Below are 18,482 nucleotides of genomic sequence, written 5' to 3' on the forward strand. Positions count from 1 at the left end.
CCCAGGAGTTGGAGGCTGCGGTGAGCTATGACTGTGCCACTGTACTCCAGCCTGGGCAACAGAGTGAGACCTTGTCTCTAAGAAAAATAGAAATCAGGGTTGTAAAGAAGAGGTTAACACTCGTGCTGGTGATCTCTAATGAAGACCTAAATTAGAGAACAGGACAGACAAGCTGGGTTAGGAACAGAATCCAAAAAGTGTTTCCTGAGTGTTGGAGCCTGGACTGATCAGGGCCCTGTCTGCAGAACCATGTCCTTGTGTCTGCAGTGGCAGCTCACAGTCGTAACTGTGACTCCCTGTGTGCCAAGGAAGAACTTCCATCTTCTGAAGGATTTTGCTGCTGCTGCTCTGTGACTTTGAGCAGTGGATGGAAGCAGATTTTGTGGGTTTGGTTTGTTTTTACATCACCGTCACAGATAATGCAAGATTTCCGGGGTTAGCCTGTGTTCCGGTTTAGCCTGGCTAAATGTGTCAGCCTGTTCTCCGAGATTGAAGCTCCATGGCCCCCTAGTGAAAACCGTCTTCACTGGAGTGACTGGAAACCTTTTGGGATCGGTCAGAGCCCAGACACACGTGGTTCTGTTAAGCAAAGTACAGGAGCATGTTGGAGTGGAAAGGGACCAGGGAAAAGAGGGATGGGGCAGACGTGGGACCGGACTCCAACTTAGACCAGGCAGCCTTGGGCAAGTTCACCAGGCTTTTCTGACCTTCAGATTCCTCATGTGGAAAACAGAAGTAACAGTACCTTTCCTCCTTCAGTGTTGCTAAGAGGACTGAGTAGTTATGCAATGTCTGCTTGGCCCACAATAAGTATGTAGCAATTGTTTTTTCCCTTTCTCTTTTCCCTTCATATTTTATACACAAGAAAACTGAGTCCAAAGAGGTAAAAATGTATCATACAGTTAGTAGAAGGTCCAGAACTCTGTTTTGCTGCCTTCATTATAGTCGTAGAAAGTTGTATATTGTAACTAGGGCTTTGGGGAAGGGGGCAGTAAACCAGGATAATAAGGAAAGTTTGGATCTGTCCAGATCAATGTGAAGAGTCAGTGAACTGAGCCTCTGAACCCAGGAGCAGGCTTGTTTGTTTATTTGGAGACAGGGTCTTGCTCTGTTGTCCAGGCTGGAATGCATTGGTGTGGTCATAGCTTACTACAGCCTCAAACTCCTGGGCTCAAGCTATACTCTCACCTCTAACTCCAGAGTAGCTAGGACTATAGGCATGCAACACCATGCCTGGCTAATTAAAAAAAATTTTTTTTTAGAGATGAGGTCTTGTTGTGTTAGTCTCAAACTAACGCAAACTAACTAGCTTGTGCCAGGCTAGTCTCAAACTCCTGGGCTCAAGCAAGCCTTCCTCCTTGACCTCCCAAAGTTCTGGGATTACAGGTGTGAGCCACAGCACCTGGTCTAGAGCAGTCTGTTTTGAAAATGGCTATGCAGACAAATGAGTCTAAAGGTATTGATGGAAATGGATGGAGCCAAAGGGACAGGTAAAATAAAAACAGAGTCTAGGTTCTGTTGGGTATAGGATCAGAAATTATCAAGAATCGGGCAGTGGGCTGGGCACAGTGGCTCACGCCTGTAATCCTAGCACTTTGGGAGGCCAAGGTGGGTGGATCACCTGGGGTTAGGAGTTCAAGACCCGCCTGACCAATATGGTGAAACCCTGTCTCTACTAAAAATACAAAAATTAGCCAGGTGTGGTGGCGTGCCTGTAATCCCAGCTACTCGGGAGGCTGAGACAGGGGAATTGCTTGAACCTGGGAGGTGGTGGTTGCAGTGAACCGAGATTGCGCCACTGCACTCCAGCCTGGGCGACAGAGCGAGACTCCATCTCAAAAAAAAAAAAAATAAATAAATAATAAAAAATAAAGAATCGGGAATGGTGAGGACTGGTATGAAAGGGGCACAGGACTGTGAAAACTGGAGTGGTTCTGCCCTTCCCTCATCCTCTATCCCTGAACCAGGTCAGACATAGGTGGAGTCAGAGCAGAACTTGGTGTTGATGCGGCTTCAGGTCCACCTATCAGAGTTTGTGAGATTTAGGCCATGAACCATTATGAATATAGATGAGAACCTGTGTAATTGCTGAAGGAGGTAGTGTGTGCAAGACCTGCTGCTCCCAGTTAGTACGGACCCCTGTGACATTCACAGAAGCTCAGAATGTCTGAGATGCTCTGGAAGCTACCTTATCTCCGTCTGCAGCTACAACTCCAATGATCACATTCAGTGCTACGCTGGCACAGCCAGCCTGGCCCTGCTCTGGATTGGAGGCATCCTCAAGGGCTGCTTCCTGTGGAAGCAGTTTCGCTGGACTGCAGGGAGCCCCTGGAATTTTGGATACTGGGCCTTGGGGTCACTTGGGAATGGGAATGGCTGTTGTGTGGCCCTGTTTGCCAGAGGGGGCCGTTGGTGATGAGCCCCATGCAAGTGGCACCTGCCCTTCGCCTGCTCCTTCTGAGCCAGTGAGACGGAGACCCTCCAGAGAGAGTATGTGAGTTACTCTCCTTGTGAGACAGGTGGTACGGGCATTGAGATGACTGACTTGTCAAATTAGTTCGGAAAGATGTTTGACAACTACTACAAGATCATAATGTCCTTAAACAAAAACCTGTGATATGTGTTATTTGTTTGTTTTTAAATATTAGAGAAGGGAATACATTTTAGCAAGTAAAAACTTTTTTGTGCCTTCAAGTCTTTTCTAAGACTTACTTTTAAGAGTATCAAAACCTGGGTTAAGGTTTACTTCTGGTGACTAACCCAGTTAGACCATCACAGATTCGCTGTTTAGATTGTTACCAGACCTCAGTTCCAGCATGGGTTCACCTCTTATAACACACAGAACCAGTTCCAGCATGGGTTCACCTCTTATAACACACAGAACCAGCTCCAGCATGGGTTCACATCTTATAACACACAGAACCAGCTCCAGCATGGGTTCACGTCTTATAACACACAGAACCAGCTCCAGCATGGGTTCACGTCTTATAACACACAGAACCAGCTCCAGCATGGGTTCACGTCTTATAACACACAGAACCAGCTCCAGCATGGGTTCACGTCTTATAACACAGAACCAGCTCCAGCATGGGTTCACGTCTTATAACACACAGAACCAGCTCCAGCATGGGTTCACGTCTTATAACACACAGAACCAGTTCCAGCATGGGTTCACGTCTTATAACACACAGAACCAGTTCCAGCATGGGTTCACGTCTTATAACACACAGAACCGGCTCCAGCATGGGTTCACCGCTTATAACACACAGAACCAGTTCCAGCATGGGTTCACGTCTTGTAACACACAGAACCAGTTCCAGCATGGGTTCACGTCTTATAATACACAGAACCAGTTCCAGCATGGGTTCACATAATACACAGAACCAGTTCCAGCATGGGTTCACATCTTAAAATACACAGAACCAGTTCCTTGGGTATAACTGATCTTGTTTCCTAGGTGGATGACTAAATTCCACACCAAATGATCTCATGACCTCCAGGTCACATGCTGGCCGGTGGCCCTTTTGCATAAGAGATTAAAATTTATACATCCATATGTTGGCATGTATATGGTTAGCGACTTGCTTTAGCATTTTAATCCTGTGCTTCATAAAGCCTACCACAGAGGATGTGACACTTTGGGTTTAATTCTCCACAAGTCACAGTGAATAGTTATCAGATCTATATTCATTCAGCAAGGACTTGAGTTTTTCTGGCACGATGTGCACAGTTCCAGGGCAGAGAAGGCTGCTGCCCCCAGGGAGCTCCAGGCCAGCAGGAAGTACCACTCAGACCCCTTGTCCTTGGCAGAGGGTGAGAGCCATCTTGAGACTAGAGCAGTCAATGCAAGTGACTTGTTTTCATGCCACAGAACTAAGCTGTGGGTTCAGTCTCAGGTAAGGATTTGGAAGAACAAACTAAAGGTGGCATATCCAGGCTGTGAAAGCCAGTGCTCAATCAACAGCATGGTTTACAGTTCAAAAGTCACACCCCACCAGAGGCCTTCTCAGTGTCATGATCTGCATGAACAAACCACAGACCTCCCAGCTCACATGCACACTGCAACAAGGACTAGCATCCTTCATCCATGTTTAGAGGGTGTATATGGACATATTACCAAGTAGGATTTCCCCATGTGGCTGGTGGAATCCTTCATTTCCACATAACCATACTTCACATGTATGCATGTAAAGGCCCACTTGCAAACTGGGAGAAGTAATTTTTGCAGGAGAAGAGAGTAACTCATTGATTCATAAGTTCTTAGGAAGACTCACACTGGATTTGTGGAGGGAAAGCAAGTGTGGGCCTATGGGGATCATGCCAGTGGAAACGTTGAGGGTGGCGAGACACCCTTCTGGACTTGAGTGGCTGGGGCCCACTCTGAACGGGAGCTGTTGTTGATCTGGGCAGGATTACACGTGTCTGTGAGGCAAACATTTAGAGACAAACCTAAATGGAAACTGCCAGGAGAGGGCAGGAAGGGAGCTGTCCAGGAAGGGCAGCTGGGGTTGAGTTGGATGGTGGTGTCACTCGCCCTCACTGACAACAGCCTGGTGGGTCGGAAGAAGGAGTGTCACAGTCAGTTGCAAGATGGGGCAATAGATGAATGATTTTGAACCAAGTGGGAGGTAGCAGGTGAACATTGAGAGGAAGGGACAAGTATTAGGAACAGTAGTAGTAGCATCTGGTTGTTTCTGCAGTCATTTGTAAATATGACCTAATAAATACTGTTTCCACAGTCATTTGTAAATATAAACCTAATTCTCATCTCTGGGAAGCTTTAGAACAGAAATCAGTTATCTGACGTATATTTAACTAGAAGGGTGTGTGAGACTTCAGAAGAATCTCCTGATCCGGTGCTCTGTCTTCATCCTATTCTTCATCCTTATGGAAATCTGGGCTGTTTTTAGGCATTAACTTCCATTTATTACCATGTGTGATTGCAGATTCTGGGTCACTATTCCCCATGGCCTGTTATACCATGGTCTTGATAGCAACATAATTGTACAAATGGTCAAATGAAGCTGGGAGCAAAGATTTCCCCTTTTAATTCCACCCGTAGCAGCTTTGCTGACTAGATACTCAGAGAATTCCTGAAAAGTATTCCAGCATTTGAGGACATTTGCCGCAAGCGATCCTGGCAGTTGGGGCAGGGAGGTGGTGCATTAGTCAGGGTTCTCTAGAGGGACAGAGCTAATAGGATGGATATATAGGAGTTTATTAAGGAGTGTTAACGCACATGATCACAAGGACCCAAGTAGGCCATCTGCAAACTGAGGAGCAAGAAAGCCCGTCCGAGTCCCAGTGCTGAAGGATGTGAAGTCTGATGTTCGAGGGCAGGAAGCATCCAGCATGGGAGAAAGATGGAGGCTGGGAGGCTAAGCCAGTCTAGTCTTTTCACATTCCTCTGCCTGCTTTTTATTCTGGCTATGCTGGCAGCTGAGTAGATGGTGTCCACCAGATTAAGGGTGGGTCTGCCTTTCCCAGCCCACTGACTCAAATGTTAATCTCCTTTGTCAACACCCTCACAGACACACCCAGGATCAATACTTCATATCCTTCGATCCAATCAAGTTGACACTCAGTATTAACAAGCATAGGTGGATGGAGAGAGTATGCTTAGAGGGGGTGTTTTTGTTTAGAAGTGTTATTCTGGCAGGGTGCAAACATCAGCGTTTTCATGCCTTGAGGTAACTTTAGCACCTTTTCTAAAACTTAATGAGCTTCTTAATAACAAGTTATGAAAAACCTTGCTAAATTACTTGTTCTTACAAAACTCACATTACAGGAAACAACTGAGTTGCTCTCTGAGAGGCTGTAAGACATGTCTGCTGACTTAGGGATGCTTTTAGGTGGCTGAATTAGGTGGGAAAAGTGTTAGCGCTGGTAATGAGCAGTGGTGGCTGGGTGGGGTGGCCTGCGGGGTGAGAACCGAGGGCAGAGTTTCTGATCTTTATGCCAAGACCAGGCCACAGGAGTATTAAGTGCCTGGCTTAGGAATTCAAAAAAAGAAAGAAAGAGGTTGATTGTTATATTTAAAAAACTATTTCTGGGCTCCCTTTGCCTAGGAAGAAAAAGCTAAAGGTCCCTACATATATATAGGGAATATGATAAAGCAGGTCTGAAAACACAATTTGATTTTGTACAAATGATGTCGCTTCTCACAAGCTTCATTAAACAAAGAACGTGTGTACGCATAAATGACAGAAATGCGTGCTGTAATATTTACTTATGTTTAAAAATAGCCTCCCTGAAATGGAACCAACTGGTGCCAAATGAAAAATGACCAGCATAGACTGTGTTTCTTGACAAAACCCCTTCAGCACCCATTGTCCAAAAGCAACCAAAGGTAGTAGATGGGAATGTGGCTCCCTTTGAACTAGGCAGAAGTGAAACAGATGCCTTGTATATTCAAATGGTTGGCATGTAAAAATTCTACTGGCAGTCCTGTTTCCTGGAACAATGTGTATTTGTAGGAATTTGGACGTTGTGACTTCACATTTTCTTCCCTTTCATTGAGGCGGGAGGGTGATACTTCCCCTCTTGTGGTCGGCTGATTTTTTTTTTTCTGGTGATGAGCTATTTTGCAAAGTACCGTGTCAGCCTCCTGCCCCCATCCCCCCGTCCCTCTTCAGCAAATCCTCTAGTTGGGATAGTGGGGAGCTGGGAAGTTGGAAACTGGAGATGAACTAGGAATGAAAAGAAAAAAGGTTCTGAGGGTTATGAGCAAGTGCTGAGAAATCAGAAAACCCAGCCAGGCACAGGTGACCTGGACCCCACCTCCTCAAGGATGAAGGATGCCCCCACACACGCACAAAGGAGGTGTGGGCATGTTTGGGACCTGCCTGTGAACTGCCAAGCAAACCTTGATGTATCTGGATGTCTCATTGAGCTAGGTTCGAAGCTCTGCTCCACTACGTGGTGGACGTGGGACTAAGAAGGGAGGCGGCCCCTGGAGTCTGAGCTTCCACATCTGGAGAGGGGCTGGCCTTTAGCAGGCTCCGTACACATTCGCTCACCTTCCATCCTTCCTGCACACCAGTGTCAGGCTAGTTCTGCCTTCTGTGCTCAGCTGGGAGGAAAGGATCTTGGGAAGTCAGCCAGTTCAACAGTGAGTATGAATAGTGAGCGTGAGGCCTCACTGTCTCCTTGTGACATTTGCAGTTCACTGTATTGGGGGAAATCTGGGAATTTTACAAATATCTATCCATTGTCATTTAGAAATTATTGTGGAGGGGGAGTTGCCCAGGGGCTGGCCTTTAAAAGACCTAGTGTGATTTATCAAAGATGTAGTCTGCTAGATAAGAGAATTGATGGCCAGAGTTCCTCTCTGAAAGGTCACTGGATGGAAAAGTAGTTTTATGTCTGTTTACAAAAAGAAGCACATGACGGAGTTCTGAGCAGGCTAAGATGCGTGTAAAATGTAAATGCTGGGAAGGATATGGTTGGCGCTCTGTGTCCGTGGATTAAAAATATTCTGTGGAAATAAATGGATGGTTTTGTCTGTATGGAACATTGCCAGACATTTTTTCCTTGTCATTATTCCCTGAACAATACAGTTTAACAGCTACTTATTTACATCACATTAGGTATTGTGAGTAATCTAGAGACCGTTTAGAGTCTACAGAAAGATGTGCATAGGTTATATGCAAATACTGTGCCATTTTGTATCAGGGACTTGAGCATCTGGATTTGGGTATCCTGAAGGGAAACAGCTGTGTGGACCACGTGTTAGGTATTAGAAGGAACAAAAAGGAATCACTTTTACCCCTGGTCCATGGTTCTACGTGCTCCTTTGCACCCCAGAGATGGATTCCACGTTAGAACCCAGCCACGTCTTTGGCAGTCTCTTGGCTCTGCCTCTCCCCCTTCTACTCCTTTCTCTCTCTCATTCTCCCTTCTCTCCCTTCTCCCTTTTGCCCTGCATCCACCTCCCTATCCCTCACCTGCATAAACAATAGCAACACAAGGGGCATATAACTGCTGTGGCCTGTAAATGCCCATTTGGAGATGGAGATGAATGAGGCTGTGAGTGGTAAAGCTTGGGCTTCTCTACACCTAAGAAATCCTCAAGGGCATAATTTGCTTTTGCACTTAAATAGGGGAGTGGTACGAAATAACTGGCCATTGGGTTTCTATTAGTCACATATTGGTGAGAGCTCTGGCCTTGGAAACCCTTGATATGCAGATGTTCTGCCCCCAAGAGGAACTTGGACTTACTTCCTACTTTAGCCCTTGTGGGGAGATTGACCTCAGGAGGAACCTGAGCTTGTAGAGATGTTGTGGAATACACTCATGACCACCGATTTCACTGTAGTGGGTTTGACTCACCATCTTTTTTTTTTTTTTTAACTGGGAAAGCTATATAATGACATTAAAGAGATCTGTAGCAGAAGCAGTAGAAGACCCATGATGCCTGCTGACTCACTGGCTCATGACTGATTTCCTGCACATTCAACTGGGGTTGTCTGCTTCTCTTGCCCTGTTTCTTGAGCCCAAGCGACCTCCACACACTGCCACCTGCTCAGTAGGTTATGTCAGAAGGCCATAAGGGCCAGATTTAAGCTATTTTTCATTTAAATAGGTGTCCCTAGAAATAGCCCCGTGGACTCACCTAATACAGTATTTAAGTCCCCAGCTTTTGAAGTGACGCTATCTTGTAAAACCTACAGAAAATTTGGGCTCCAATTGTTACAGCTACGCTTCCCAGCACTCAGCTTGCAACCCCTTATGTAGATAAAACTAAGGTTGCTAACACCCAGTTTTAAATATAGCATTTTTGTTCAAAGAATAGCAACACTGGGCCAGGCGCAGTGGCTCACACCTGTAATCCCAATACTTTGGGAGGCCTAGGAGGAGGGATCACTTGAGCCCAGGAGTTTGAGACCAGCCTGGGCAGCATAGTGAGACCTTGTCTCTACAAATAATAAAAAAATTAGCCAAGCAAGGTGGCATGTGTCTGTGGTTTCAGCTACTCGGGAGGTTAAGTGGAAGGACTGCTTGAGTGCAGATGGTCGAGATGGCAGCAAGCTCTGATGATGCCACTGAACTCCAGCCTGGGCAACAGAGCACGACCCTGTTTCAAAAAAAAAAAAAGATTCATTATTGGAATGTGTGGTCCTTTCATAGAGCCACAGATTTTGAAGCACGGATCTTAATGTTTTGTGCCCTTCCCCTTCTTATTCAACCCCCTTTCTTGAAATTACAGTTATGTCTGACAACTGAGTGACAGTGTGACCTTTTATCCAGTATCATCGAGCCTTCAATTAGTGTCTCCTTTTGGCAGATGTCTCATTTACTGCTTCATGTTCAAGCTTTTCTCATTATTCTAATTGCTAATTAGGGTAATAATAAATATCTTGCCCCAGGTTACATGTCACGATGTTGCTTTATTGGGGATATCATTCACTTCTTCAACTTTGATTTAGTTCGTTTGCCTCCGTGTTTCTCGGATTCCAGAAGATTATATACCACCAAAACCTTACACCTAACTAAAAAATTATTTAGCTAAAAATTTGTTATAAAATGGTCCTCTAGAGCAGTGGTTCTCAAAATAAAATTTGGGACGTTGACCAAGGTGGTTGACCTATCTCGAAGGGTTATAGTCTCTGTATGTCCAAAGCTAAACTTCTCTTTTCTGAAGCCTACCCCCAGTGCCCAGTCTTCTATTGGATTAAAGGGAACAGTTTTTCTTCTCAGCCATCCTTCTTTCTGCCTGCACCCCATTACCTGTCAAATCCTGTTCCTGAGTGCTGCAGCACGCCCAGTGCCTTGGTCCTTCCCGGTTCCCAACTCCCACTGCCCTCTCCAGGTCTGTAGGAGTTGGTTTCTCTCCAGTCTCTCCTCTCCCTCCTGTTCCACACACTGCGTCCACTTCTTGTAGATTTCTTTCTAACCCGTTCGCCTCTCCTCACCACTTCCCTGCTGGAAACCTCAGTGTCTCTAGCAAGGTGTTTGTCAAACCTTAGCGGCCCCTGGAAGGCTTCTGAAAGCGCAGATTGCTGGATTGCATCCCCAGAATTTTGGATTCGGCAGGTCTGCTGTGATTTGCTTTCCTAACCAGTGCCAGGTGTTCCGCAGACCACACTTTGAGAACCCCGGCTTTAGGATGAGCCTGTGCACCTGAGATTTCAGGCTTGCTTCTGTCTGTTCATCCTGACTCTCCCTGCACTCTTCTGCTCAGCCAGGGCTCCCTGAAGTCCCTCTGGTCACTTAGGAACAAGACTTGGGCTCCTTCAGAACAGGCTTGTGTCTTGTTCACCTTGTCCCCATCTGCCCATTCACAGCGAGGGGAGTTCCTCTGCAGAGTGCAGTTGAGGAGATAGCGCTGAAAAAGACCGCGAATGCTTTTCTGTTGTGTCAAGAGGTATAGAAGGCACCGTCCTGAGCAGAGCATCGTGAGGACCTCCCTGTGGGCGGCCAGGCCGCCTGCATCTCCAGGCCATGCTGAGACAACCACACTTCACCGTCATGCTTGGTGCTTTTCTTTTCTCTTTTCACACCCTCTCAGTCTTCCTGTTTTCTATCATTTTGTCCGTTCCCCCTTTCTCTTCCTACCTTAGCCTTGGTACCTTAGGTGTTTTTGGTGGCTTCATGGGTTAAAGAGGCTTCTGATACTCTCTACCAAGCCAGAAAATTGCTTCTGAATTTCAGGCTATTTGTTGGAGTCAAGATTGAGGTGATGGAGGACTTGTACTGTAGTTAGAGCATGTTACCGGGTGCACAAGTAATATTCTACACAATCATATTTTACAGGAAAGTTCCTCTTTAACAAAAAATAACCCTGGAAGTGGACTCATGATGTCTCCATGTTACAGAAAAGAAAACAGACTCAGCAATTAAGTAACAATAATGCGTGACACTAATGCGAAGATACTCTCCCATTCTTGTGCACACAAAGAATAACGTGTCTGCTTTACAAAGCAGCATGCTGTAGTTAGTAAGTGTGTTTGGAATCACAGCCATAGGTGTTAGAAAGTTTCTGCCGAGAGAGAGAAGACATTGTGATGATTAAAAGATATGATTGGGTCATATTTACTCCAGAAAAGTATTTGCAGTTTTGGATCAAGAGTTAAATACACATATGTAGCACACAGTGGATATTGACAGAATGTCTGTAAAAGTATAAGCATAGAAAAAAGACTGGGAGGAATTTACCAAGCTACTAATAGTAATCATTTTTCCTTGATATACTTCTGTATCACTTAAATGTTTTTTAAACAGTATATATATAATAACTTAAGGATGGACAAAAAGCAAAAGAGCTTGTAGGAAGAGGAATGGATAATCCTAATGAAAATACAAGAGTCCATGGAAACAGATCAGGCAGTCGTCACCTTCTAAGGGGTCTCCCTGTGAGTTCATCCCCTGGCACCCATCCATTTCCTCCTACGCGCTGCCCTCCTCAGCGCTGCCACCCTACTCTGAGACCTAGCTTTTCCCCACTTCTTTCTGGTGTCTCCTGTTTTCTTTCATCACACCTTAAGCCAGAAATGATCTCTTCCACTTTTGGACAGCTCTTTCCTGTTGGTACCAGAAGTTACCGTATCACAGTCTAATTTCTCCAAGCGTTTCCAGACTGTTGTAAAAGTGAAGGCCCCTCTCTGAAATTTAAAGAACAAGTGGCAGGCTCTAACGTCACAGTCACTGAGCTTTTTTTTAATCAGTCTCTAAAAAGTGCTTTTTGGCTTTCTGTGGATGTCTGGATGCCTTACAGTGTCCTTTGGCCCCAGAGGACTCAGCAGCTCCCATTGGAGACCTGCTACCTCTAAAGACTACTGCTGCTACTGTGGGAGGCTAGGCCCTGCCGCCTTATCCATCATTAGGAGTTCTTGTGCATAGCAAATATACTCAGGAAGCCAACAGATGAAGACGACTTAGAGAAGGGTGCACAGCGATGTCAAGTCTGCACACCTATAAATGTTGCACCTAAAACTAGTGAAGACCTGTCTCTGCACAATCATATGTTTTGTAGCCGATTATTTTAACTGTTAGAGATGCTGTGAAAGAAAGTGAAGTTTCTAACAGATTACATTGCGCTTGGTGAGGAGATAAAACAGTGGAAATAGTCTCAAAAAGAATATAGGAAACATTTTAGAAGTATAGCCAAGTGGGGTTTCATTTCCACCAGGGCTGAGCAGGATCAGTCCTCTGTGTTGTGGATGGCAGTGGCTTGAGAACTGGCAATGTGTGTAGTGGTGGCAGTTTCTGGCTCTTCTCTTGCTCTCTTTGGCCTTATCTGGCAGGGCCAGCACTTATAGGTCTGTGAACCTGTTTTCTTTCTTCAGGCATCTTTTTGACAGCCCTGTTGTCTTAGCTGTGGTACCCCGGAGCCTGTGCTTACCTCTAGGCGAACGATGGGTTTACCTCAGCACATCTTCCACCACAGTCTTTCAGCACTCGCTCACTGAGCAGCTGTTCCGCAGGGGGCCGCCTGGAGGGGTGCGGGTACCACAGGGGCGTGTTAGACTTTGTATTTAATTTTTAAGCATTTTATTTATTTTTTTAATGGACAAATACAAATTATATGTATTTATGGTGTATAATAGGAGGAACGAGTTCGGGACATCTATTTTTAATTAAAATGGTGACTATGTGCATTATTAGTTGGTGACTGTAGTTAATAACAGTGTACCGTATACCTGAAATTACTAAGAGAATAGATTTTAAGTGTTCTCACTGCAAGTAAGTGATAAGGATGTAAAGGAATGGATATGTTAATTAGCTTGATTTAGCCATTCCACAGCGCGTTCGTATTTCATCGCCTTCTAACACGCCCCCTTTCTTCTTGGATAGGGCAGTGGTGGTGCACGAAGATCCGCACTGCTTGACAGCGACGAGCCCTTGGTGTATTTCTATGAGGATGTCACAACGTTATACGAAGGTTTCCAGAGGGGAATACAGGTGTCAAGTAAGCATTTTCCTGCGTTTGCGTGGCTGCCGCTTGCTGTGTTTCATGAAGAACGAGTGGCCTTTCAGAAATGCACATTTGCTCTATCTTTCGCCGCCTTGGTATCGCTCAGGCCCCTCTGTGTCCACTGTAACTTCCCCAGAGTCTGTCCCAAAGCTCACTGGACCCTCTAGATGTTCCCTATGGCCCCGGGGCTCCATGGTCAAATATGTGAGTGTCACATTCTGTATTTTATGGTGAGTCACATGTTACACCAGTGCACAGTAGGCTCTGACGTTTCCTGCAATAAAGAGGTCTGTTAAACTGGTTCCAATCCAGCATTTTTCATGCTTACTTGACCAGGAGACCCATATTTTGAGAAAGAAATACTGACATCCCAGGATGGCAGTGTTCTGTTAGAGACACTTGGGAAATGTTGGCTCATGGGATTACCCTTAATTATTAACTGTGGCGTAAGAAACCCTGTGATATCCAGCATACCTCCTTTCCAGCCTCTGTCCCTCCCAGGCCTCCTGTATATGGCTCTCAGGTCATACTGAACTTCCTGCAGAGCCACGACTACCTCTGCTCTCTCCCCAGCCCTGAGCCTTTGTGCAGTTTTATTTTGTTTTTTAGAAATGGGGTCTTGCCATCTTGCCCAGGCTGGACTCAAACTTCTGGCCTCAAGTGAGCCTCCTGCCTCAGCCTCCCAAAGTACTGGGACTACAGGTGTGAGCCACCGTGCCCAGACTTGTGCACTTTTTTTTTTTTTTTTGAGATGGAGTTTTGCTCTTGTTGCCCAGGCTAGAGTGCAATGGCGTGATCTTGGCTCACCGCAACCTACACCTCCCAGGTTCAAGTGATTCTCCTGCCTCAGCCTCCCGAGTAGCTGGGATTACAGGCGCCCACTACCTCGCCTGGCTAATTTTTGTATTTTTAGTAGAGATGGAGTTTCAACATGTTGGCCAGGCTGGTCTCAAACTCCTGACCTCAGTGATCCACCCGCCTCGGCCTCCCAAAATACTGGGATTACAGGCCTGAGCCACCATGCCCAGCCATGCATTTTTTTTTCTTGATCATAAAGCCTCTTTCTACCCCCAGCCTGGACGCTTGATGTATTCTTTAATCTTTTAAAACTCTCTGCATTTCACCTTTTCTCTAAAACCTTCCTAGTCTATCATTTTCATCCCCTACCTCCCAGTGAGGTATTTCTTCCCTTTTCCCTTCCAGCACGTTATATTCCTTCCGCATAAACCCTGATGGCGCAGAGGTGTTCGCCTGGCATTCTGCCCCCCTAGCCCGAGCTCCTTGAGAACAGGGTGGCTGTCAGTCATCTCTTTTCACAGCATTGACGGTGCCTGGCACACAGTGAGCGCCCCACTAATTCATCCTCAGTGAAGGAGGGAGTACCTCTGGTTTCTCCACCCCTCTTTCTGTTTTAGCCACTTCATTTTTGCTTATACCAAGTACTTCTCTAAAAATGGTCTTGGAATCTGTGCTTTGTTATTTAAATCCTCTGATGCTTAGCTTTTATTTGGGCCACTGCTAGCTAGATTGTAATCCCTTTATGGTCAGGAACCATGTGGTATTGCTGGCTCTATCCCTCATGATATGTTGCATGTAATATGCACTCAAGAAGTGCCTATTGGCCGGGTGTGGTGGCTCACGCCTGTAATCCCAGCATTTTGGAAGGCCGACGCGGGCATATCACGAGGTCAGGAGTTCAAGACCAGCCTGACCAACATGGGGAAACTCCGTCTCTACTGAAAATACAAAAATAGCTGGGCATGGTGGCACGTGTCCGTAATCCCAGCTACTCAGGAGGCTGAGGCAGGAGAATCGCTTTAACTGGGGAGGTGGAGGTTGCAGTGAGCCGAGATTGCACCATTGCACTCCAGCCTGGATGACACAGCGAGACTCCATCTCAAAAAAAAAAAAAAAAAAAAAAAAAAAAGCCTATTGTTTTTTGCTTAACACTGGTAACTGGATGTCTCAGCTTGGCGAGTTTGTCCCAGTGTTCCCATAGCAGGTGCATTAAGCCCATTACAAAGGAAGAGCAAGCTTACTTGTGTGTTATTTAATTTATGAACATTTTCAAAGTTGGTGTCAAGGTCAGGATTTGTCTGTGATAGTAAATATCCATCAGGTGGATCAGCCTAACATGTGGCACATGAAGCAGAGTGTGTGTGTGTGTTCGTGTTCATGTTCTTTACCACCATCACAGAGCATGTGCAGTTCTTGGAAACTGCAACTTGAAAACGACTATAATGAAACCAATTTTCTCATAGGCTAATTGATATGAACAAGAGTTAAATTCCCACAGCATATTTCTAGTCACAAAAACATCACCAAACTTCTAAATAAAGACCACACTTCTTATATTAAACATTGAAATAAATGTGAGTGCTACATACATTTAGGAACAATTAATACAAACAAGTAAGATAAATATTTACCTGTTTATTCCAGTTCAGGGTCATGGGTGACTGGAGCCCATCTGGGCAGCTGAGGATGTCAGGGGGGAACTGCCCTGGCCAGGACACCCTCCCATCGTAGGGAGACTCATACTCACACCCACTCACACTCACACTCACTAGGACCGTGGAGATGCACCAGATCACCTCACAGGCACAGCTTTGGGATGTGGGAGGAAGCCAGAGTTCCCAGGAAAAACCACACAGATGTGGGGAGAACGTGCAAATGAAATGCCGTTATTTGAGGACCTGCTGTATATATGTAAGTGTATATACATTCATCGAGGAGTGTGGTGACTTACATTATGCTTTTGACTCTCCCCTGATCTGAAGACAAGTCACATAACTTTTCTTTGGTCACTTGCTCCCCCTGGAAAATGAAAGTCCTATGGATGTGTCGGAGAAGGTGAAGGAAAGTGAGTCCAGTCTTCTTGATCTGTACTCATTGAAAGGAGCTGCTTTGCAGGTCTCAATTTACTTCCTTTTTTATTTTTATTTTTCCAGAAGATCTTTTTATTCTAAGCTTTGATTTTCTTAGGCTACTGTAGAGTTAAACTTCTACAAAAGAGCAAGACTCAGCATTTGGATAAGGGGTCAGAAGTTTGTTGAATGATAGAAGAAGCCCACCTAGAGGTTTTAAACCTCGTACTTTAAAATTGCACCAAGGAAGCCATTTGTAAAGATTGAGCTCCCTGCTTCTCAGTGGCTCTCATCTCTAGCTGCACTTTTGTGCCATCGGGGAACTCCTGGAAAATACTGAGACCCAGGCCCCATCCCTATTCAATTGAATAAAAAATTGTAGAGCCTGGGTAGAATAGAGCGTGGGTATAGTATTAAGTTCCCCCGGTGAGCCTGCAGCTTAACCGACTAGTTCTAAAGCTGGAGTTGGCATAGGTTTTCTGTAAAAAGTCTGATAGTAAATATTTTTGGCTTTGGTGCCATATGGTCTTGGTTGCAACTACTCAACTGCAGCCTTACACAGAACAAAAATGAATCAGTGTGGCTGTGTGCCACTATCACTGTGTCCACAAAAACAGGTGGTGGGCCTGATTTGACCCTTGGCTGCAGTGTGCCCATCTCTGTTTTTGAGGAATAAAATCGCATCATTTCATACGGCTAATGCAATTTTTTTTTCCCATCTGGAAACAGCATCTGATTGAACTCATCTTGTATGGCCCTTATTACAGTCTCTGTAAATTGGAGAGGGTCCGAGAATAACGCTGTTTTCATCAGGACTGTTTTTAGGGATGGCAAAGAAGTCAGTGTGTCCGGCCTGCGTCCTCCCCAGCCGCGCGGCTGACTCCTGAATCTGTGTGTGCGGCACACTGTTGTCTGGGGCATGATCTGTGTGATGGGGCCAGCCCTGCCTTCCGTCCTACTTCCTTAGGTCCTCACGTCAAATCAGAGCCTCCTCACGAACACTCAGACCTAACGTGCTAAAGCCAGATGCACTATGGTCCCCTTTTGCTTCTTCGAAACCTCAATGGGAATCGGGAAACATCTCGATATTTCCTTTTGCTTCACAAATGGCACTTCACGTCCCCTCACTTTGCATCTTTTCTTTGTTTTTGTTCTTCTGCAATCACGACTTCACCCATGTAACTAGGATTCCAGGTAATTCTTGATACCTTTGGTCATCAAAATTTGGACACATGAAGAATTATATTTTCCTTTCCGTATGCTGAGTTAGAATGCTTTAGACCTCTTGAAAAGTTTTGATGAAGACCTCTTCTGAGAAGGTAGCCCTTTACCACTACAGCAGGATCTCTTCCCCACTCATCTGCTGACTCCTGGTCTAAAGCAGGAGGGTGTTAAAGAGGAATCACAAATTAAGTGCCCTTAAGAGTCGGATTTTGCCATTTCTCCCCTCATCCCCCTCTCCTGCCCCAATTAAACAAAACAGAAATAAACCAGCAAAGACAAAATCAGACCAAAACTGAGGGAGAAAACATTTCCAATCTGAAGCCACCATCTACTTATCTGAGGACTAAAGTAGAGTCTAGCTGATGTTTAGTAGGGTGGGGCTGGGATACAAATTAAAATCTGGGAATATGTATGTATGTTCAGCCCATCCATTGTTTTTTCTCTGTTTTTTAGATAATGGCCCTTGTTTAGGCTCTCGGAAACCAGACCAACCCTATGAATGGCTTTCATACAAACAGGTGAGTTTGTATGAAACAGGCTCTGTGAACTCCTCTTGCAAGCAGGGATGCTTCCGTATGTGAATTCTTGGAGCCAGAAGGTTGCTCCAAAGTGTATGTGCTGGACCAGCTCAGAGCCTTGCCGTAAGCATGGGGCGTCCAAGGAGAAACTTGACACAAAGGTTTGGGGAGAACAAGTTAAGGAATTTAGCTAGTGGTTCAAAGCACTGTATTTCAAAGCTGATGTGGATACATTGTGAAGTCGAGTATAATTTTTAAGATAAAATTTTAGAAACTCTCCCAGTTCGCCTGGCGGGATAGGATTATTCCTCTCCACTTGAAGGGTACTAGAAAAACTCAGAAGCCAGAACGTGGAAGCATGTCCTCATTTTACGGATGAGGAGGACCTGTCTCAGGAAGAGAGGTGACTCACCCAAGGTCATAGCTGGTTAGTGGCAGAAACAGGACCAGAAGCAAGGCCTGCAGCCTCTTGTGTGGGCCTTCCTGGTGCGTGCTCCTGACCCTCAAAGCTGTGCTTGGCCAACTCACCACCTGTGTGACACCCCCAGGGCAGCCGCAGGGAGGAACACAGATGTTCGGGGAAGACACTTGTGTTACTGTAGAAGCACAAAGGAAGCTGGGATCTGAGTGTGGTGACCCTTGTCAGTCTCTAGTCCCCACCCATCAATGGCTACAACTGTCGAAACAGCAGTTCCTGAGTGTCAGTAGCAGTGTAGGAGGACATTGCTGTTTATTTATTTATGTTTTTGTCATCATTACAATGAATGTGGATGCCACGGTTCTTCCCCAGTGCACACGGCACCCCGGGACAGGCAGGTGCCCCAGACATGCCAGCTCTGCTTTGCTGCTTGCTGCTTCCACACAGCTGTCCAGGAAAGGCTTCCGCCCCTGGCTCCCCCTCTCCTGCTCTAGGGGCAGGTAATCATGCGGATTCCTGAATACAAATGCACTTGCTTC

The 18,482-nt window shown here is 45.7% G+C and overlaps 1 protein-coding gene across 12 annotated transcripts in view; it reads left to right on the plus strand.

Annotated features, from left to right (window-relative positions):
• The window catches only part of ACSL1 (acyl-CoA synthetase long chain family member 1), a 72,075-nt gene that overhangs the window by 25,378 nt on the left and 28,215 nt on the right, over positions 1-18,482 (plus strand). For all 12 annotated transcript variants that reach the window (XM_050791690.1, XM_050791693.1, XM_050791686.1 and 9 more), the window contains 2 exons: positions 12,796-12,910; positions 17,461-17,525. In XM_050791690.1, the coding sequence (XP_050647647.1) occupies positions 12,796-12,910; positions 17,461-17,525 (180 nt within the window). The remainder of the gene's footprint in view (positions 1-12,795; positions 12,911-17,460; positions 17,526-18,482) is intronic.

The sequence above is a fragment of the Macaca thibetana genome, chromosome 5 (genome assembly GCF_024542745.1).
Source record: "Macaca thibetana thibetana isolate TM-01 chromosome 5, ASM2454274v1, whole genome shotgun sequence".
Classification (NCBI taxonomy): domain Eukaryota; kingdom Metazoa; phylum Chordata; class Mammalia; order Primates; family Cercopithecidae; genus Macaca; species Macaca thibetana.